The sequence below is a fragment of the Scleropages formosus genome, chromosome 12 (assembly GCF_900964775.1).
Source record: "Scleropages formosus chromosome 12, fSclFor1.1, whole genome shotgun sequence".
Classification (NCBI taxonomy): domain Eukaryota; kingdom Metazoa; phylum Chordata; class Actinopteri; order Osteoglossiformes; family Osteoglossidae; genus Scleropages; species Scleropages formosus.
In genome coordinates, this window is record NC_041817.1 from 22,138,573 (window position 1) to 22,159,659 (window position 21,087).

The 21,087-nt window shown below is 42.7% G+C and overlaps 1 protein-coding gene across 1 annotated transcript in view; it reads right to left on the reverse strand.

The window, feature by feature from the left end:
- Nucleotides 1-21,087, reverse strand: part of LOC108930404 (ephrin type-A receptor 6-like) — a 165,125-nt gene that overhangs the window by 108,083 nt on the left and 35,955 nt on the right. Inside the window, exon 3 of the mRNA XM_018745623.2 lies at nucleotides 1,714-2,377. Within this exon, the coding sequence (XP_018601139.2) occupies nucleotides 1,714-2,377 (664 nt within the window). The remainder of the gene's footprint in view (nucleotides 1-1,713; nucleotides 2,378-21,087) is intronic.

Sequence of the window (21,087 nt, forward strand, 5' to 3'; positions counted from 1 at the left end):
GCCTCATCGAATTCTGAAAATTCTGTGCCGTGACCTTTCTTCCCTTAATAAAAGTATCGAATATTTTTCTGTGGAGAGCTGCAAACTGATCGTGCTCAGATGTCAGTATCTCAGTATCTCATGGAATCACGAACTCTGGGGAGTCCAATAGATTAAAGAACGTGGTTTTTTTTTTCCTTTTTTTTTTTTACATTTAAAAGCGAACACCTTCCGCTGACATGTCGAGGTAGTCTGGGAGGTGACAATGACTTCATAATCACATATCTGTGTGATGATAATCTTTGCACTAATGAGTTTATTTCTATCTCAGTATAACTGTGCACTGCATTAATAACCCTATGATTTCATGCATTACCTGAATTAAATGCAGCAGATGTATTTTACCATAAAAATAGTTAATAGAAACACAACCTTCATTAAACAGAAACCGTATCATTGCAAAGTATAATGTAAGTATACTGTACCTGCAAAAACTAATGGAGGTGGTGAATGGAGGTAGAAATGGCATATAATAACATGTCAAAATGCTGGACAGAAAGGGCAGAATACCCTTAGCAAGAAAATACACAAAAGCACCGAGCAGAGGGCTGCAAAGCTCTCAGTCCACTGTGATGCTGATGAATCTGACGCCATTAAAGTGCCTTATTTGTAATCTGGCTTTAGAACGTCTTCCATAGGTGGGGGAGCTTCTTACAGAACCACTTTGTTGCCCCATTATGGACACGTATCCTGGCAGCTGACGGCAGTGCAGGCCGGCAACCTTAATCCATCAAGAGGCAGATTTGGCCGACAACGCCACGGGGCGGGTCGGCCTTCAGAGAACACGGGAGCCAGATCTGTCCCGTGATTTCACAGACTTTGCCGTAGCCTATCAGAAAAAAAAAAAAAAAGCTAAAATAATAAGGACTCCTGCCAGTAATAGAGAGATGAAAACTTGCTGTCGTCCGATCGCATCTGAATGAATTTTCATTCGATTAAAAGATCCGATGAAAAGATCAGTGGTCGGTTTGAGTGAAGGACGGGGAGAGGGTGAAGTCTGGTTAAGTCTGGTTGCTGGCGGTCACCTGCTGTCTGCCATGTCCACATGTAGCTCGAGCGAGAGATAAAGTCCCTATTCCTGCCTGTGTCCTGCTGATCCACTAATATGTCAGCCTGCTTACCCCATATACGGGAGGCTTGAAAGCTTGACCCATGGCTGGCTTCTACTAACTCGAACCCACACCATGTTGATGTTTCTCACACTACAATCATATGTGCATTGTATCAGCCATGTTCGCCTGTACGTACTTCTGACAGACTCATAATGCTCAGTGTTTTCATCTCCCCATAAAGGCCATCTCTTATGGCAAAGCTCTAACCCTGGCAGCTAGAATCCACACGAGACATCAGGTGGCAGCCACCGATGAACTATTAATGAGAAATGGCTCGTAGGCCCCGGTGACCTGTTCACCCTACAGAAGAGAGCTGTCTTAACGTTTCCCTGCAATCCAGGTGAAGGACAGATGCTGAACATCAAGCAGGTGAAGGTGGACGCCGGCAAATCAAAAACAGCCCCAGGATCGCAAACCTTCTCACAGAGCCCGTGTCACATTTCGTTCCCTGTGCGTGCTGTATTATATCTTTCAAATGTTATGACTCATCCGGATGCCTAATTCTTTAGGGGGAGTTTAGAGAGAGAGAGCGAAGAGTGAGGTGAAAAGGTTCGACACTCACGGAGACAGGTACCGTCCAGCTCCTCGTGGCCCATGCTGCAAACACACTTCCCCAGGGGCACCAGCCAATCGCCGTCGGCTCCGCAGTACAGCTTAGGCGTGTCCCTCTCCTCAGCATTTGGGATGCACGCCCCTCGCACCTCCACCAGAGAGGAGGAGTCCACACGGGGGATGGTGTCTGGGAATGTGGCCAGGTTGCGGAAAGTGAAGGGGCACTTCTTGTAGTAGACGCGCACGGACACCAGAGCAATGCAGGCCCCTATGTCTTGGAAGGCTAGGTAGAAGCCCTTCCTGCTGATGGGCCCCACCTCTCGGACCTCCGTGTTGAGTTTGAGGATTCGGTCTCCCAGATCCATCTGCGTGAAGCTCTCGTCGGCCGCGATGGTGTCGATCTTGGTGTACTGCCCCGGCTTGAACTTGGCACCGTGCGGCTCATCCGTCTCCATATAGAAGAGGTTGAAGGTCTCCTTGCAGGTGCCCGACACCCAGGGGATGCTGTTGCAGTCGCGGAGGGTGAAACGCAGCTCCACATACACTTTCTGGGCTGCCTCGCGGGAGATCCAGTTGGAGCGAAGCCAATTGTTCTGGTTGGGCTCCATCACGTGGCACACCTGGAAAGTGTGGATGGGCCGGTTGTGCTCATCCATCTCTGTGATGGCATCCCACTGCGAAGCAAGAGGAGGGGGGAAAAAAAGATGAAAAAACAATCAGTCACCGAAGATGACAACTGCTCACGGGCGAGGAAATGGTCACGGCTGTGGAAATTCTATGGGAAAAGGATGAAATAAAGACAGATTTTTATTTATTTTTTTTTCCCCGAGACAACTAAAGTGCTGAATGAAAAGCGCGACTGGTCTGGTACATCCTGATAGCGTCACACGAATAGACCTCACACAGTGTGAAGCTCAAACTTGTTCTCTTCTGAAAAGGAAAGTTTCAGAATGAATTCATTTGTAAGTATTCCTTGTGTAATGAGCAATGTTAGTATGCCTTAATGCATACTGTAAAACTCCATAACTGACACACCCTCCATCCTCATCCTGAAGTCATCATCCCGCTGGTAGCATCACAGCAAAGCTTTGACATTTCACTATTTAAAAAAAAAGAGTTCCTCATGTCAGTTAAGAGTTTATATTACAGACAGTAATATCCTTCACTTTCATATATCATTATTGCTCTCTCCCTGATCCAAAACAGATGAGCAGAGGGCAAAAGAGGCATAATAAAAATAACAATAAGCAACTGAGAAACAATAAATAAATATGGAACAAAGCTGCATCAGGCTGTTTTTTGAGTAAAATCATAGTTTTTTCCAATATTTCTCATCGTAGTAAATGTTGTATAACATCACATCTTTTACCAAATGCCATTAACGGCTGATTTCTGTTACATGCCACACAGAGAGTGGTGGTCATCGCCACATCTCCAACCACCGTAATACATGAAAAATGAAACACCTGTCAATAGGTAGTAACCTTGTGTATATTATTAGCCCAGCACTGTCATAATCACAACATCACTGATGTGATCTCTTCCTTGTGACCTAGCAGAGAGTAATATTTATTCATTTAGCTGATGCTTTTCTTCACAGTAAGCTGGAGCCCAACCTGGCAACACAGGGCACATGGGAGACACCCAGGACAGGACGCCAGTCCATCGCAAGGCACCTCAAACAGGACTTGAACCCCAGATCCACCTGAGAGCAGGACCCCACCAAACCCGCTGCGCCACCGTGCCCCCTTCACCATGTAAGCTACCTACAATTATTTATCCATTCACAGGGCTGGGTAATTTAGGATAAGTACTTTGCTCAAGAGCACTACAGCTAGAGGTGGGAATTGAACCTGCAACCTTTAGGGCCAAAGGCTGGTATGGTATTGGTTAGCTGTGCTGCTAGTAGAGAGAATATCAGGTCTTCACAATCCCTTATTTTGTTTTCTGCACTTGTGAACTTGCTAACAGGATCAGTGGCAAAGTGATAAAGGTGCACAGTGGCGAAAGTATCAAGACTCGTATTATAATTACAGTGTAATAATTTCATAAAAGGGCACCACCAGGAAGGGAGAAAGGAATCCGTCATTGCCGGCCGCTCCGCTCTCCGCTTCACCGTAATTAATTACTTAGGACACAAAAGAACTTCTTCATTAATATGGGAGACTAAAGAACCGCAAAAAGGCTTTGTACTCATTTGCTCTAATTATTCCATTGATAGCTGACGCTTTTAATAGTTCCTCTAAACACAGCTGTTGTGTTGGCTCTTGATAATGGAAAGAAAACATTAAATGAGCTTTTTCGATTCCTTCTCCTTCTTTACGGACTTAATTCTATTTCGCGGCGTAATTTAATTAGACCCGACAGTGCAGCTTCTTCTCCCCAAAAATCACCTGAAAATAATGCTTTGAAAAAGTTAACTGCATATTCTAATCTTATAAAACCGGAATGTTCAAAAACCGCTAATATTCCGCATAACCAATCGCACCTCACATCATAAATGCTTCTTTCTGCCTGTTTAGGAAATAAATGGTTTTTTTTTCTTCTTCTGTCAAAAGCAATCAGTTTGCTCAAAATGTGAATTTTGTTTTTTTTCATTAGCCAGGTTTATTTTCATGATCACAGACTTTCAGTAGAATTTTCCTTACCTTTAATTCTGAGATCAACTATGTTGTAAACATATATCTTAATTAAATCTGCAATAAATAAATATTGGTAAAGGACAATGTGTCAAAAGCTCTCTCTGGAGCTCCATTCTTCAGCTCTACTGCTAGATGTGAGGTATGGACAGACATGTTGTGGCCCTTTTAGTAAAATCCTTGACCAGAGGTCAAACACCCCCTTCCAGTACATCTCCATTTGGTCTGAAATCATGTGGCATCCACTCTTGGACCCCCATCCCAGGACTTAGAGCAGCTCAGAGAAGAATAATAAGATGCTGGCCACCCAAGCAAGTCTGAAATATCTCGATGAACTGGGAAGTACTCCTCAACAAACAGTCAAAGTGGTTCACAGTGCGTTGACAAAGTAAACCAGCAATGATTCCACGTCTCATTTCAGATCGGACTGGAAACTGCACATCGGAGCAGGTCAGGTATGATGCCGAGGTCATGGATAAAGACACCTTTGCCAAGATGCACCACTGACCAAGGAAAGTCACTTGACCGCTTCAACCAAAAAGAAAGAAAAACTCATAATACCAGCACTACTTGCCTTCTTATGTTTAACAAGGTAAGAAAAAACCATCATGTACACTGTTGGCAGCAGTAATTTAGCACACAAGTTGCTGGCTTGTGTTTGGACAAGTTGGACAAATGACAGACTATTGTTCTAAGATTTATTACATGTTTGAACAGCGCTGGCATTGCAGACTGTTATTACTTAACCTTTAAAATATTATGACATAGGTATCTATGATATGCAATGAAGAATTCTGCACCATAAAGGTCAGATGTTATTTCAGTCGGACTCAGTTTGTCAATTCGATTTCCATGACAACAAGGGTGGTGATGGGGGTGTGTGGGGGGGGCTTAGGGTTTTGGAGAGCTAATATCAGGGGGCTTCATTTGAACCTGTGCCAACTAACTTCACATTTTTAACTCAGTTCAAGTTAACTTCCTCCATACATGTATTAACACTGCTAAAATAAAATGACATGGGTAGAAAAGGGTCAGACAGGTGTAAATTAAAGTGATCTGATATCTGCGGTGTACCTGTGAGTCAATATGTATAATAACACCTGGTACTGTATTTCTTTCCATGGTAGGTAGGAAGCATCCCTCAAGCATACCTGGATAGATGAGGTAAGTTCCTCTACTGTCTGAACAACAGCCTGACAAGGTAACTGCTTTGTGGTGCCTCTTCCTTGAAACTGTTGCAAGAGGAGATCAGGAAGCGGGGTAGCGTGGTGGCACAGTAAGTAGTGTTGCCCTCTCACTGGCCTGGGTAGTGTGAAAGGATGTGGGTTTGATTCCCCACTCAGTCTGTGAGGAGTTGGTATGTGTTTCCTCTGGGTGCTCTGGTTTCCTCCCACAGTCCAAAGACTCGCTGTTCAGGTTCACCCATAGTGAGTGACAGAGAGAGTATGTTCCACTGATGTATGGATGAGTGACTCATTGTAAGTAGTGTAACTAGCAGTGTAAGTTACCTTGGTGAATGAGGTGTGTGGGTTGATAACACTACATAGAGTTCATTGGAAGTTGCTTTGGACAAAAGCATCTGCTAAATTAATGCAAGAAGTAACAGTATGTGATAAGTAAGATCAGAGCTCTGTGTGATATTACCATGTGCCTGTACGAATTTCTGCTGCTTAGAAATAATAATCCGAGGTACCCTTTAGAGAGCAGGGCCCCCCATTGTTGACAATATTGCTGCCTTTGGTTGATTTGCTTTGCTGCAGTTCTCATGAAATTGATTGTTAATTGCAATCTATGGATTATTCTTCCACACCATCCAGGGGCCATTCATATGTTGTGACTGCGGGAGCTAAGAACTAAAAGAGGGATTAAGTGTTAGAAAAAAAAACAAAATGAATTAATTTTCTGCTTTCCAGATCAGACTTTTCCATTGATTTTTCATGTTTTCATTTCAGCTGCATTGAGCCTGCATCGAAGCAGAGGTTTTGATTAAGGCTTCTGACCTATTTAGAAGTCTGAGCCATTGCCTTACAGTCAGAAGGTATTCAGTTCAAGTCCCATTCCTGCTGTAGTGCAATTGATCAAGGTACTTATGCTAAATAGACACAGTAAGAACACCATAATTGGGCAAATTACTGTAAAGTTAATTATCTAGCAGTGCAAATAAACTTGGATAAAAGCATCAGCTAAAAAAAAAAACAAAAAAAAACAAAAGACTATTAAGTTAGATACACATGAAGTGTGTTCTCTTCATTCAGTGAAGTGCAATGGACTGAGTCATTTATATCAAGAAAAAAAAATGGTTGGCCTTTTGTAGATGGCAGATTTCCAAGTGACAGAAGATGTAACAAATGACCACCTGCGATGCAAGATCTCCGAAAATATTAACCAAAGAACTGGATGTGAGTCTAAAACCAAGTTCCGCTGTCCTTTACATGGGGGTTGCACGTGTGGAAGGGCATAGGACGTGAACGCGACATGAGCGGCTTTCCTACATTTGATCCTGAAGGACTCATTCTACTCTTTGGTGGCATAAAAACCAGAAAGATTTCAAATTCAAAAAGGGAGAAGTATGAAGGAATATATATTTTAATGCTTTTTTACAGTAAATGTCAAATTATTGGTCAAAGCCATGAGTCTTCATTTAAAGTTACAGCAAGCAGATTAGCAGAAATCTAAATCTACGATACAAGGGTTTAATGAAGCCTAAAATTGAGCTCTATTACATCTACAAATTCTTGCGAGTGTTGAAGGAGACTGTGAATATGGCATGACAATTCTCTATCAAAGCCATTATGATATCAGATTACAGGCTAAATGTATTCCCGGTGGCTCCACTGCAAGAGATACGACCGGCCAATATCGCCAGCGCGAGCCATTCTGTGGTGGGGGGACAGGGACAGAGACGCGGGGGTGGAACTGAGAGCGGGTGTGTGTCCAGTCCCATCACAGGTACCTGGAACCCCAAGATGGCCACGAAAGCCCTGGTGAAAGGACTGAATAAATGGGCAAATAGCTGGAGACAGGCCAGCCAACAGCAGAGCAGCCTGTGATGGATGAATCCTAAATCAAGAACTGCATGTTCAGCGGGATGAGGGGGGGTGGCGGCACGGGTCGGAGACGTGACCCTGGAGACCGACGCCCCGGGATTGCTGCAGAAACCAAAAAAAAAAAAAAAAAAACTTGAGAAACAAGAATGGCAAGGAAAAAAGGCAGCTGCGTCCCAAGAACACTGTTGCACAAAGGAGGTTCTCTTGTCACACTGAGGAGCTCAGATTTATTATATTTCTTCATTCAATTCACACCTTCGTCCAAAACAGCTTAGAACATGTTCTTACGCTAAGGTACTTACTGTGATTCATGCATTTACACAGCTGGGTGACTTTCACTGTACCAATTCAGGTAAAACACACACACACACCTTGATCAGGGGTACCTCCATGGGAACAGAGCTCAAACCAGGGGCCTTTGTTTCCAAGGTGATGACCGCAACCACTAAGCTACCTAAGTTTTAAAAACGTAATCTAACGAGAAATATATAATTTATTAAATTAAATAATCATATATTGTAGATCCACCTGCATGGTCTCTAATCAGCACTGCTGAACACAAAACCAAGGGCCACACGAGTTTAAAATAGTGTAATATATGTTTTCATGTCCCTGTTCACTGATTATGTCTTTTGCTATAGAGAGGGGTTACTGTTATAGTATTATAAGTACATTCCTCGATCAAATCCCGTTCAGCAGCGACTTTCTCTGCCAGGAATGCAAGAGAAGCAAGAACACAAGCTGCCAGTTATTGGGAGCTTTCCTGCAAGGTGCTGAGAGTTCCAGCAAGGCGCCGCTAATGGAATAAAAACAATATCGCACCAGGTCACATCGCTCCCTGCGAGGGCGTCTTGTGCTGTGGCTGCGAGAGAAAAAACCCAATCACGTTTAACCCCATACCTACAACTCCACCATCGCTGTAGATGGATTAAAACTTGTCTGTTGCAATAAAAATACACTAATATTCAGTTGACACCTCTGTTGAGTACTGATTACATTAACGTTCAGCTGACACTATTGTCTAAAGTGATTTACAATGTTAAGGTATCTACATGTATTTGTTCAGCAGACACTTCTCCAAAGTGACACACATCTCATAAAAAAAAGACAATGTGTGCATTACATTAGCAGAAAGAGACACTTCGATGCAGACAAGTGATTCTTAAGTACAGCACTTTCCACCATATGAACCAATGCACATGACACAAGTAGCTGCATAAAGGTTTGTCTGAATATTGACAATTCCTACTCAAATTTCTTTTATTATATATATGGGGGGGGGGGCGCTGTGGGTTGGACTGGGTCCTGCTCTCCGGTGGGTCTGGGGTTCGAGTCCCGCTTGGGATGCCTTGTGATGGACTGGTGTCCTGTCCTGATTGTGTCCCTCCCCCTCCAGCCTTGCACCCTGTGTTGCCAGGTTAGGCTCTGGCTAGCTGCGATCCTGCTCGGGACAAGCAACTTCTTCCAATGCGCGTGTGTATTTCGACCCCATATGGGACAAGCGGTTCAGACTCTGTGTGTATGTGGTGGAGCCAGGGTGGTGTGGCGGGTCTGGGGTTTGAGCCCTGCTTGGGGTGCCTTGTGATGAACTGGCATCCCGTCCTGGGTGTGTCCCCTACCCCTTTGGCCTTGCGCCCAGTGTTGCCGGGTTGGGCTCTGGTTTGTGGTGACCCAGCTTGGAACAAGTGGTTGTTAACGATGGAAGGAAATATATTAAAAAAATAAATAAAAATAAAGTTGTATCTATAACTAATTACCCATTTATAGAGGTGGGTAACTTTACTACAGCAATTTAAGGTAAGCAAGCTTCAGGTCAAAAGGCAGCAGCTCTAACCAATACACTATTAGCTAACCCAATTACAAAGTTAGGTTTGGACACTACTCTGCTGACAGTGATTTATCCATTTTTACGGCAGCACTAGACTGGGAGCAGGAATTCATATGCAGGTTGATGGATGAAAACTGACAACTAACCATTACTCTACTATATTTATTTATTTAGCAGATGCTTTTCTCCAAGTAACTTCCAACGAACTCTATGCAGTGTTATCAGCCCACACACCGTACTCACCAAGGTGACTTACACTGCTAGATACACTACTTACAATGGGTCACTCATCCATACATCAGTGCAACACACACAGACTATGGGGAACCTGAACAGCATGTGTTTGGACTGTGGGAGGAAACCAGAGCACCCAGAGAAAACCCACACAGACACAGGGAGAAGATGCAGACTCTACACAGACTGAGCAGGGATCAAACCCACGTCCTCTCACACCACCCAAGCGCTGTGAAACAGCACCACTACTCGCTGTGCCACCATGCCACTGAAAATCTATGACCAAAAATCTGTTTAGTTTAATATTCTCACATATGTGTTCCCAGGTTTGGTAAGGACCTCTCAAGCACCATGTGCAATTCCAGTTTACTAGCCTCCAGCACTCTTGTCTGATTATCTTCTGGTTCACGTTGCCTCCCTCCAGCATAAATGAAACAAAATAAGGCTTGGGATTGCGTGCATATCTTGGGGTGAAACTTCTAACATGCATAATTGAAAGGTAAACCCCATTTCAGCAGTGTGAAAACAATAATTTACAGCCAGCCGCTAAAGGTGAGGTAATTCTATTAAAACGGCAAAGCTACGGCTGTCGAACGCCACGCTGTCGCCAAGGTTATCGTCCGACCATTTGCGACGAGGACACAACATTAAGAATTTGATGATTTAATCTCAAAAGGCAGCCTGGGAAAATCTGAGTCTCTTACAAGTCTACAGTTCAGTTTATAGAACCAAAATCTGTTCTGTCTTATACGTCTATCAGTGACTGCTTTATTTATGAAAGATATTGTTTTATCTACAGAAAATTTCCTTTGTGATCTAATTCAACTTTTTTTTTTTTTGGAGATACTCAAACGTGAGCATTTTGGTGGTTAAGAACAAGCAAAATAAAAGGGTTTTAGAAGTGAAACTGAAAACAGTGCAGCATGAAAATATACTTTTAATACTGTACGACCATTTTATATTATTTTAAAATTAGTGTTAAAAAATGAGCAAAGTCCTATTATACACATACCGTGTGTGTGTTTATATGCCCTTTTTTTTTTTTTTTTTTACACAGTGTAGCATAAGGGGATTTTTGCCCTTCTGTTATTAATAGAATTATTTACCTCCTTTGCTTAGTTTTCAGATTTTTAATTCACAGCAAGTACCTTGATGAAGAGTTTTCCTCCACGACCCAAGTCCTTCATGAAAAGGAAACGGCGCCAATCACTGTGCTTCTCTTGTAACCGTTAAAACCTGCGCATGCCATCGCATAGATCCCGTGCTTTTGCCGGCCACGTTTCCTCCGTAATTTCAGTCGTGGAGAATAACAAAACGACGAAACGATGCAGCCCGCCGAGTTATTTACTACCCTCTGCGAGGAAGACAAAGGCCACGCCGCAGGGATTTATCCCTGGTCTGATCAAACAAATAAAAATCCATAGTCATAATCAACATTCTCTCCGTATTGAGCAAAGGTATCGATGTGCTCCTCGCAGTCATGAGCGCCTTCCTTCAGCTCATTTAGGAGAACAGAGGCTAACTACAAGGTGCAGCTTCACGCAGGGCTCATGCATACAAATGTGGTGCGAACCTGTAAACTGAGGTGAACGTGTGAATGTGTCCATGAAAAGTATGCAGAAAAGGGCACAATGTCCACAATTTCGGAAGCTGAGAAGAAAAAAAAAAAAAAAAAAATATTCCAGATCATAAATGTTTCAGTTTTGAACTACATTAAATGGAAATTAAAAATACAAACTAAGATCAAAAGTCTGTAAAGATTATGTTTATTATTAACATGTTATGTACAGCAGTTACTGGCATTTGGAATCTGATCGTTTTTATCTAGGAATGGTCTCCATTCCCAAGGTCACCAGGAAATCCAACACTTTGGTCTCCAGTCCCCTCCTCTTTCTTATGAATCTGTCTTTTTAAATCCCCTTCTGGCTACCCACTTTCTTCTTGCAACTTCTCGAATTAAATCTTGTCAGGTTTAAGTAATGTATGCAAGTTTGTCTAATATTAGTGAAAGCAAGTGACAATCCTGTTAAAAGCAGGGCACGGCAATGTTTCTGAACCAGACTGTCGGCTACCATAGACAAAGCGTATTAATAAATCACACTTTCTTGATGAGTAATTTACCACAATAACTGTACACATGTTTACCAAAACTATAAGAAACACAGCCTTTGTCCACCTACACAACAAATGGCAGAAGATTGTTATATTTGAAACCATTCCCTCAAGCAGAGAGAAGAACTGGCACTTAAAAAAAACATTTGACAATTGAAAGATGCCATCTGAGGGATGTTTTAGTGTGTTTTGCACGATCGCCGCAGCTCACGTGTGTTCTATGCAAGAGTTGAAAAGTTGAACCTCAGAGAGAAATGCCAGGAGGAACATTGAGAAGGTTCCTGCTAAACCCTCATTTCCATATCAACACCAACACCTCTGCTGTTATTTTTTTTTTTTTTCCCGAATTTTAAGACGAATAAAGACACTGCCTTGAGGCTGAAGACAAAAAAAAGAAGTGACCCTGACGGGTATATGTAGGCACTAAGGGTGGGTGGCGAAGGCAAAACCCACTTCTCATCTCATCTTGAAGATCTCTTCTAAAGAGGCTGCACTGTTTTGCAGTCAGAATCTCTTTGAATTCAGAAGTACAGAGCTGGAACAGGTTTCACAGCACATCGCCACAAGTTCTTGAAAACCCAGTATGTCAATATCACATTTACATTTATTTATTGAGTAGATGCTTTTCTCCAAAGCGACTTCCAATGAACTCTAGCATTACCAGCCCACACACCTTATTCATTGTGGTGACTTACACTGCGTCACTCATCCATACATCAGTTTAACACACTCTCTCCATCACTCACACAGTATGGGTGAAGCTGAACAGCATGTCTCTGGATAGTGGGAGGAAACCAGAGCACCCACAGGAAACCCACGCAGATACAAGGAGAACTTGCAAACTCCACACAGACCAAGTGGGGATCAAAGTCACATCCTGTTGCACCACAAGACAGCAGCGCTACTCGCTGTGCCACATTTACGTTTTCTTACCAGGCGTGAGTTCCCACCTCCTGAAGCAGGGTCATTTTCACTGGTGCAGTTGAGAAAATTACTTTGCCCAAATGCACTAGATATGAGGGTTGTGAGATTTGAACCTGAGCTCTTAGAGTGGAAGGTAGCCCTACTATACTAGAGGACTTACTGATCTGTACCTCAAAATATATTAAAAAAAAAAAAAAACCCATGAAAAATGAGTTCCAGCAGGCAGCTGCATCAATGTTATGAACCAGTTTTTGTTGAGGTTTCAGTAACCTGTGTAGCCAGATGTGTGTAAGAATGTGTTGAGGATATATGTATATATTTTCCATGAAAGACATATGCAACACTCAATGGCATATAGAGGGCCAATACCCCATGTATACTGTATGCTTCTTACATGAAAACCCTGTGAAAAATGACTTGTCAGACCTCTTCCTTGTTCCTGGACCACCCTGAAGTCCATTCCCTGTGAAGCCTACACCATTACCCCAGTAAATCAGTGGCACCTGCTATGTTATGAGCACTTTCTTCAATGCACCTTTGCAACATTATCAACACACCATGTCAGCAGGTGGCGTAGTGATTAAAATTAGCACCTTGAAATTGGAAGACCGGGGGTTGACTCCCAGGGGCTGCTGCTGTAACCTTGATCAAGTTACTTACCCTCAACTGATAATGTTTCACCCGTGATATTTTTCATTTAAGGGGCTCGGTATACAAACCTAGCACTGTAAATTGTGATGTAGAAAAGAGTGACCTATAAAAATAAACAACAACACTGTGTGTCATCCAGTTCTTTATGGCATTAAGATGCTCAGCTGGTCTGCTGTTGCCTTCAGGTTCCACCTCATGACGCCCATCTAAGAATCATGGTTTGGAAGGAGCTTCCATTGTTGCTCTTTGCTGGCGATTTTGTCGTTTCCTTTCTCTGCACTGGATAATTTCCATTAATTTCCAGCCTTTGTCACTGAGGCACAGCACAGTTACATTCTCCTCAAAGCCACAAACAGCAGATATTTTCAAATTCCACATTCCGCTCAGACGCGTGCGGCGGACACGGGCTTCCCACCGATTTTGCGCAGCCCTTGTGCTTTTGCATTCTTTCCCAGCGAGAGGATCTCTCTCAGAGCTCCGCAAGCGCCCTTAAAAGATGTTCCCGTAACCTTCCGAAAAATTTCCACTCAGCGGAATAAAAACGCAATTTCCGTGCTCTAATTCGGCATCACCGCGAGTACAGCTGCATTCGATTAGCCGTGTTTTGTCTGTCCTCATGGTCACACTCCGCTGTGTTCCAGTGACCGTTTCCCGCATTGCTGTGTGAAAGCCATCAGCTTTAATATCGTAGCAATAGCCATGATTAATGAACAATCCGCTTGCATTTCTCCCAGAATCAGCATCACCTCTCCGCCCTGGTGATCTTTCTTTAACCTTTGCCCACTTGAACGGAGACTGTGTCCAATGGGCTTCAAACCTGCCTTTCGTTTCATCTTATTTAATGCACAGCACAACAAATCTCTCAGCCACACGGTACCAAAAACATTACAGTTACATGGGAGGCAGTAAAAAGTAGTAACTTATTGTGTTTTCTTCCCCTTTCAATCTATGAAATACAAATCCCAACTTACGAACACAGCTGGGACAGGAATTGTTTGTAACTCAAGTCGTTTGTAACTTCAGTGTGACCATTACACCGATAAAATAACCCTCTATAACTCTTCCATCCATTCAACCATCCATCCTTTGAGCTTCATTTACACTTATTTTAAATTATTGAAAATAAAAATGCCCTCCCAGCACAAACTACTCTTTAGCACTGACTAGTTTATCCCATAAACATGTGCAATAGTCATCACACACCTGTAAACACTGTAAAAGGCTATTACATTGCTTCATTTAGCAGATGCTTTTCTCAAATGCAACTTCCAACAAACACTATTTAGTGTTATCAGTCCACACACCTTATGCACCCAAGGTAACTTACTCTCCTAGTACTGTACATTACTTACAATGGGCCACTCATCCAGCCATCAGGGGAACGCACAGTTTCTATCACTCACAGACTAGGGATGACTTAGGGTCACTAGTGTACTGTTGAATTGCTCACTACTTCTGGTCTTGTCACAACCACAAGGGCATAATCCCTGATATCCACCAGATGCATCGCATTACATCATTGCATCAACACACCTAAACCCAATTGACCAGCTCCCACTCCTATAAAAAGGCTGAACTCACATCTAGGGGTTATTAATTAGTCCTTTGCTTAAGGATGTGTGGTTACTGGCCTGGTGTAGTGATTCTTGTCATGTGCTCTTGTCCCATCTGCCCCTGTCCTTCATGATTCTATCCAGGTCTTATTCTTCAATTCCACCAACCCCTCATCTGTCTTTTTGTTTTGTGCATGTACTCTCACAGGGGGCACGGTGGCATAGCGGGTTTGGCTGGGTCCTGCTCTCCGGTGGGTCTCGGGTTTGAGTCCCGCTTGGGGTCCTGTCCTGGGTGTGTCTCCTCCCTCTCTAGCCCTATACCCTGTGTTGCTGGGTTAGGCTCCGGTTCACTGCAACCCCACTTAGGACAAGTGGCTTCAGACAATGTGTGTATGTAATCTCATTTCACTTACTTTTGGAACACTTGTGTGTCTTTGTTCTCTGTTCATTGTGTCACCGTTGCACATTATCTCCTAATTTGCTACTGAAATCATTGTCTGTCTTTTGGGTCAGATGTTACAGCTCTGCCACAGATAGACATTAAAAATAGAATGTATATAATAGCGAAGAAAATACAAATAAACCTGAACCTGACAAGTTTTCATCTTGAATAACTGGCAGTTAGAATATTATATATAAATGTAATAGGAGGAACCCGTTTATTCCTGTTCTTCGATGGGTTGTAGAATACAGTGGGAGAGCATGCGCTTGCCATTATTTGTGCCAAAAAAACTTTAAATTCATCCCATGAAATCGAGGATTGTAGGTTACAATCTGTTTTGGCAATTATTCTGCATAAGCATAGGGTTAGGTAGTAGTTTAGTAGTTACAGCTGCTTCCTTTGGATCTAAAGGTTGCAGGTTTGATCCCCAACTCTGGCTGTAGTACCCTTGAGCAACGTACTTATCCTAAATTGTTCCAGTTAAATTACACAGCTGTATAAATATGTAAATAATTGTATGCTTGCAATAGCTGTAACCTTAATATTGCAAGTTGCTTTGGAGAGAAGCATCAGCTAAATGTGTAATTAAAAGAGAAATACACACACGTGTTGGCAGAAGTTGCTTGTCCCGAGCAGGATCACAGCAAGCCAGAGCCTAACCTGGCAACACGGGGCGCAAGGCTGGAGGGAGAGAGGACACACCCAGGATGGGACACCAGCCTGTCACAAGGCACCTCAAGCGGGACTCGAACCCCAGACCCACCAGAGAGCAGGACCTGGCCAAGCCTGCTGCACCACCACGCCCCCCAAAAAAGAAATATTTCCTGTAAAATTTAGTCTGCAAACTGCAGTTAGTACACCGCACACGATCTAACGCGGAGCAATGAATGATGGGAAGCCCTGTAGGAAGAACACGGCTCTAAATACAAGAGAGCTGAACCTGAGAAACACCTGGAGCATATAGATCCTCTCTTCCTCCCACGCTGCCTTTAATTACCAGTCGAGGAGCGAGGGAGGCCTGCGAAAACGTGCGGACGGGGGGCGGGAGGTGGACGGTCTTGTCCTCTGGGCACGTCTCCTCCCAAAAGGAGATCGAGACACTCTCCATTCGAGTTCAACCTTGACAGCGGCGGGGTCCCCGAGCGCCTGGCGAGAGCACGGGCCCTTGGGTAAAAAGGCGAGCGGGCAGGCGCCAGACAGACACCGGCCAAGGAAGATGAGGTCATGGCGTGTGTCGGAGGGAAGTGAGGTAGAGCAACAAGAGAGACCCCCGGCGACTCCACCGGAGGGTCCGTCTGCCTGCAAAACACAACCAAGCGAGATGAGAGCATATCGATTGCTTTTTTTCTGGGACACAAAAGGAATAAACAGCGTTTCCTTAGCCTGGAGATGGAGGCGGTGCAAAATCTCATACCTGTGACCGCACCTTCACTAATCAGATAAGTAGAGAAACTCTTTAGTCAACGGATGTCTGGACTGGGATGATGGACAATGATGACGAGAAGACTAATTTCACAAAGAAAAGCCCATATTTCAGAAAAGATGTTAAAATGCAATAGCGCTGGCAGAATCACAGAAGAGTACAATGACTGCAGCAATGCGAAAACAAACATTTTATTTTATTATACAGCAACTATGCAGATGTTACAATAACCGGAGAGAATTACGCAGCTCACATTAAAGTACATAAATTTACCGAGCCGAATATTAGAGACAATATAGGGAAACAATCCAGCTCAAGTACCTTCCTCAAGGGTCCTTTCAATGATGTGTTTTAATATCACCACAACATCTCATGGTCAATGATCACATTAAAGCTGAGGTAAAACAGTGGCAGATTCAAACTACGTAATTTGCTGGAGGCTCTTTTCATTCCTTCAGCCTGTATTATCTTTTACTACCTTTCCGAGTTAATTATAAGCCATTGTTTCACACAGGCAACACGGTCTTCTTTCTATTCACTGACGATTGCTCCTCATTTACACACCTTATTTGAGTCTTCTGTTCACGCTGACACATCTTCTGCCTCTAAAACTTTTTTTTAAAAAACCAACTAATTGTATTTTTAAATATCCACTTTCTGTAACGTTGTGAAAGATCCGACTGAAGGATGTAAGAAAAATAAATAAATATCGATTAGCTGTAGGTTGGCTTCCATCAGCTCGAAGAAACGATGAGACATCCGTCAAGAAAGTGTTATTGGATGTTGAAAAAGTGGATTGACAGCATAGCCAGGCTGACCTCCCAGCATCCCATGCTGTCATACAACTTCAAATAAAAACAAAAAATGTACTGCAAGAGGCAGTAGACTTTCATACATATACTTGACTACTGCAGTAAAGCAGAGTTGGTTTGTTTGATAGCATAATTTTCATAGCACACATATAAAAGGCCGATACAAACAGGTGTTGAAATATGAATTATGAAAATTATTGTTGTCAGACGCTCCGGAGAGAAATGGCCTTCAAAGAGATACATTTGACAGCCTTCTTGAATGCTGGAAGGATTCAGCAGTTCTGAGGGGAAGAGGGAGATCCACCACATTGGAGCCAAGCCTGAGAAGGTTGAGAATTTATATGGACTTCTGATATTAAAATATTGTCAATAAGTATAATGAAGTATGTTCATCATAACAACTGCTGATGTGCGGAGGTCACCGTGTCATGGGTCACTTTAATGTTGGAGCTCGGTCTAAAATGACTGCATGGAAATGTGATGTTTCTTTATCTCAACGGGCATCCCGTTTCATCAAAACGGACCTTGAGGACAGCGCAGTTTGAGCGTCGTCCCGTCGGGTTCGATTAATAAAAGCCTTGGAAACAAAGTGCCATAATGCTACAGTAATTTCATGCAAGATAAATTAACAGGGAGGCACTTTCGAACCGTAATCTACTGCATCAAAATTCAAATCTATCTCTTTTATTACCAGAGGTAAACATGCCATCTGATGACTTTAAAGGCCTCGTTTGATTATTGTTTACTCGACAGTGTCATTATCTGTATTACATTTAAATCATTGCTATTACATGCAAAAGGTCACTTTCTGAAAAATGTGCATTAGTTTTGCGTATAACTTATACTGAGCACTTTCAAACTGTACAAATCAACAATACTTTTTTGTCAGTTTAAGGAACCATTACTCACATTATTAATGTGACTGTTAATGTGTTTTACTACGGTGTACACCCACACATCCACACACACAATGGAAATCCAACATCAGCCTTAAGCAAGTGGAAAAGCGTGTGCTGATATGATCACCGAGAGGCCGTGTTAAATTTCCTCGGGGGTAAATTCCAATTACAGCCTTTGAGGTCGTCTGCTGTGGGGAAAGACCTCTGACCGTTATATTAACAGCCTGGCGACTCGGAAGCGGGAAATAAAACACTGGAAAAGAACCGCACGGTGGCCCATGCAAGAGACTGAAATCCACTGGAAGCAGAAAAAGTAGTTGAGGGACTGGCCCCTCACTTCCTGTTGCCCCCCACCCCCCTTCACTGCACCTTGATCGATAGAGGCAATTCGACACCCATGACCGAATGAAATCCAAAGACCCTGCGCTCATCTCATTTCTGAATTCACGGCATCAGATGAAGAGCCTCTGGGTCTGTCCTGGGCCTCCATCCATCACCTGTCTCTCTGCAGCTCCGCGGATAATGAATATCTATCGGCGGGAGCGCGGGGACCTGTGCGGAGAAAGCCGCAGCCTGGGGTAAACGGGAATGCGGTGCGGAACCCGGGCTGTTGAGCCCTGGACAAATCATGTCTTGGCTGATGAGTTCGTTTTGAAACTTGCTCAAAATGCAGCACCGGGGCCAGCAGATGGCATAGCGATGAGGGAAGGTACCAAGACCCTGGTTATTGTCTACAAATGCATCAATAGAACTGCTCCCAGCTATTTAGAGGTCTTGATCAACCTCTACACTCTAGCTAGACCCCTTTGCTCATCTACTTCTGCTCGCTTGGTGGTCCCGCGCACAAAAGGTAAAGCGTGGAGGTTTTCGGTTCTAGCTCCGTTGTAGTGGAACGACCTTCCCCTCACACTCAGAACTGCAGAAACTCTGTCTACATTCAAGAAGGGTCTGAAAACTTATCTTTTCCAGACCCATTTCGCCCAAGATCTCTCCAGCTCATGTACGGCGTAAATGTTCATGCATCGTAACTTCACGAGCATCACCAGGTAAAGCCTTTCATCAGCCACTAACCCGGCATTGTATTTGCTTGTTCGTATATAATATTATATACAAACTTATAATATTAAAAAAACAAATGGTTGGAGGGTATCAGGATTTGTCTGTCCTGTGTTTTATGCACCTACTTGAACGACAAACCTCGGTGCAGCAAGCGGTAGGTAACAAACTAGGTTTACTTGAGTCATGTGTCTGCATCTATGTCTCTTTCTCTTAATGTAATGCATAAATTGTACTTTTGCTGAGATGTACGTCGCTTTGGACAAAAGCGTCTGCTAAATGAATAAATGTAAATGTAAATGTAAATGTAGGGTGACGGGACGGGTGCAGGACCTCCCCATGTTAAGTTAGAATAAGTTACTTACTCACCTGATGCCAGCATCCAGCTGCAGTATCTAAATGCAGCGGTCAATTTGTGTGTATGTATATACAGTATATATATATGCTGTATACATACCTATATTTTTTTGTGTAATGCAAAGTAACTATCAACAAATATGTTCATATATGGTCAAATTGGATGCATTCTCATGGTGAATAATAAAAATGTTAATGGAACAAATACTGTACATAAGACAATCACGTTACATATACATAAGGTAATCAATAATAATTACCTTGAAATTTCATCTGTAATTACTGATTCATTCCATAAATTAATGGAACGAACATCAATGTCACATGACAAATATTACGAGTATAAGGAAATATGTAAATATTATGAATATTTGTTTATTATTTAGTAATTTTTATTACCTGTATCACTGGAATGATGTCAAAAATTTTCAAAAGTCAAAAATGTATATTTAATAAAACGATTTGTCCCCCTCCATTATCTTGTTCTGTGATGGACTGGTGTCCCATCCACTGTTGTCCACTGCATGTCTCCCATTCTCTGTTTACAGGATAGGCTCCTTACCAGTGCGACCCTGACTGGTAAGAGGTTAGTCATAGTGAATGGGAGAGTGACTATTTTCTTGTTAAACCCACTGTTTAACTTTTTTCCTATTGTGATGTTCCTTTCCTCCACTTTCTGTATTACAATAGATACATGTGTGCAGGGTGGTCTTTCTAAAGACAAAAGAACAGATTGGACCCATTTCCCAATTTTGTAAGTATTCATATCTCCGTAATTTTAGAAATATATAGATATTAACAATAAAAGCCATATTGTTTCAGCCTGGGGTAATTCAACTATGAAGACTGCTACTTTATACTTCACAAAAAAGTTATTGATTCCTGTGACATTTATCTTTTTCCTGTCACTGTGCCATTACCAAAAATCTAAGGCAATACAAAGTAATCTTTTAAAGGAGGGAAAAAAGATATAGGCAAAATGAAACACGTTTCAGATTATCTCATACATCACATCTGCCTGTCGGTAAAAGACAATGAAATGTCAAGGTAAGGAACACTTTTCAGTTTAAAATTACAGTTTTTTTTTCCCCCAATATAAATCAAGCACATCTAAAGAGAGAAATAAAACATGACAATTCTTTATAGCGGCACGATTTAAGGGCGATGAGACAAAGCCAGTTCCCCATACGCACTTCTCATGTAACAAGGAATTTGCTAAAGCGAGACTCAACCGGCGTATTTTCACTTTAATCCGACAGTAATTTGTCATTTATTGCTTTCAGGTAGTAACTCATGCACTTCAACACATTGCTAGATATCACACTCATCTTCCATTGAATGCAGCTGCGAAGCTGATGCTTTAAGTTTGTAAGTCTCAGATCACTGCACATCATCCAGTTTTATAGA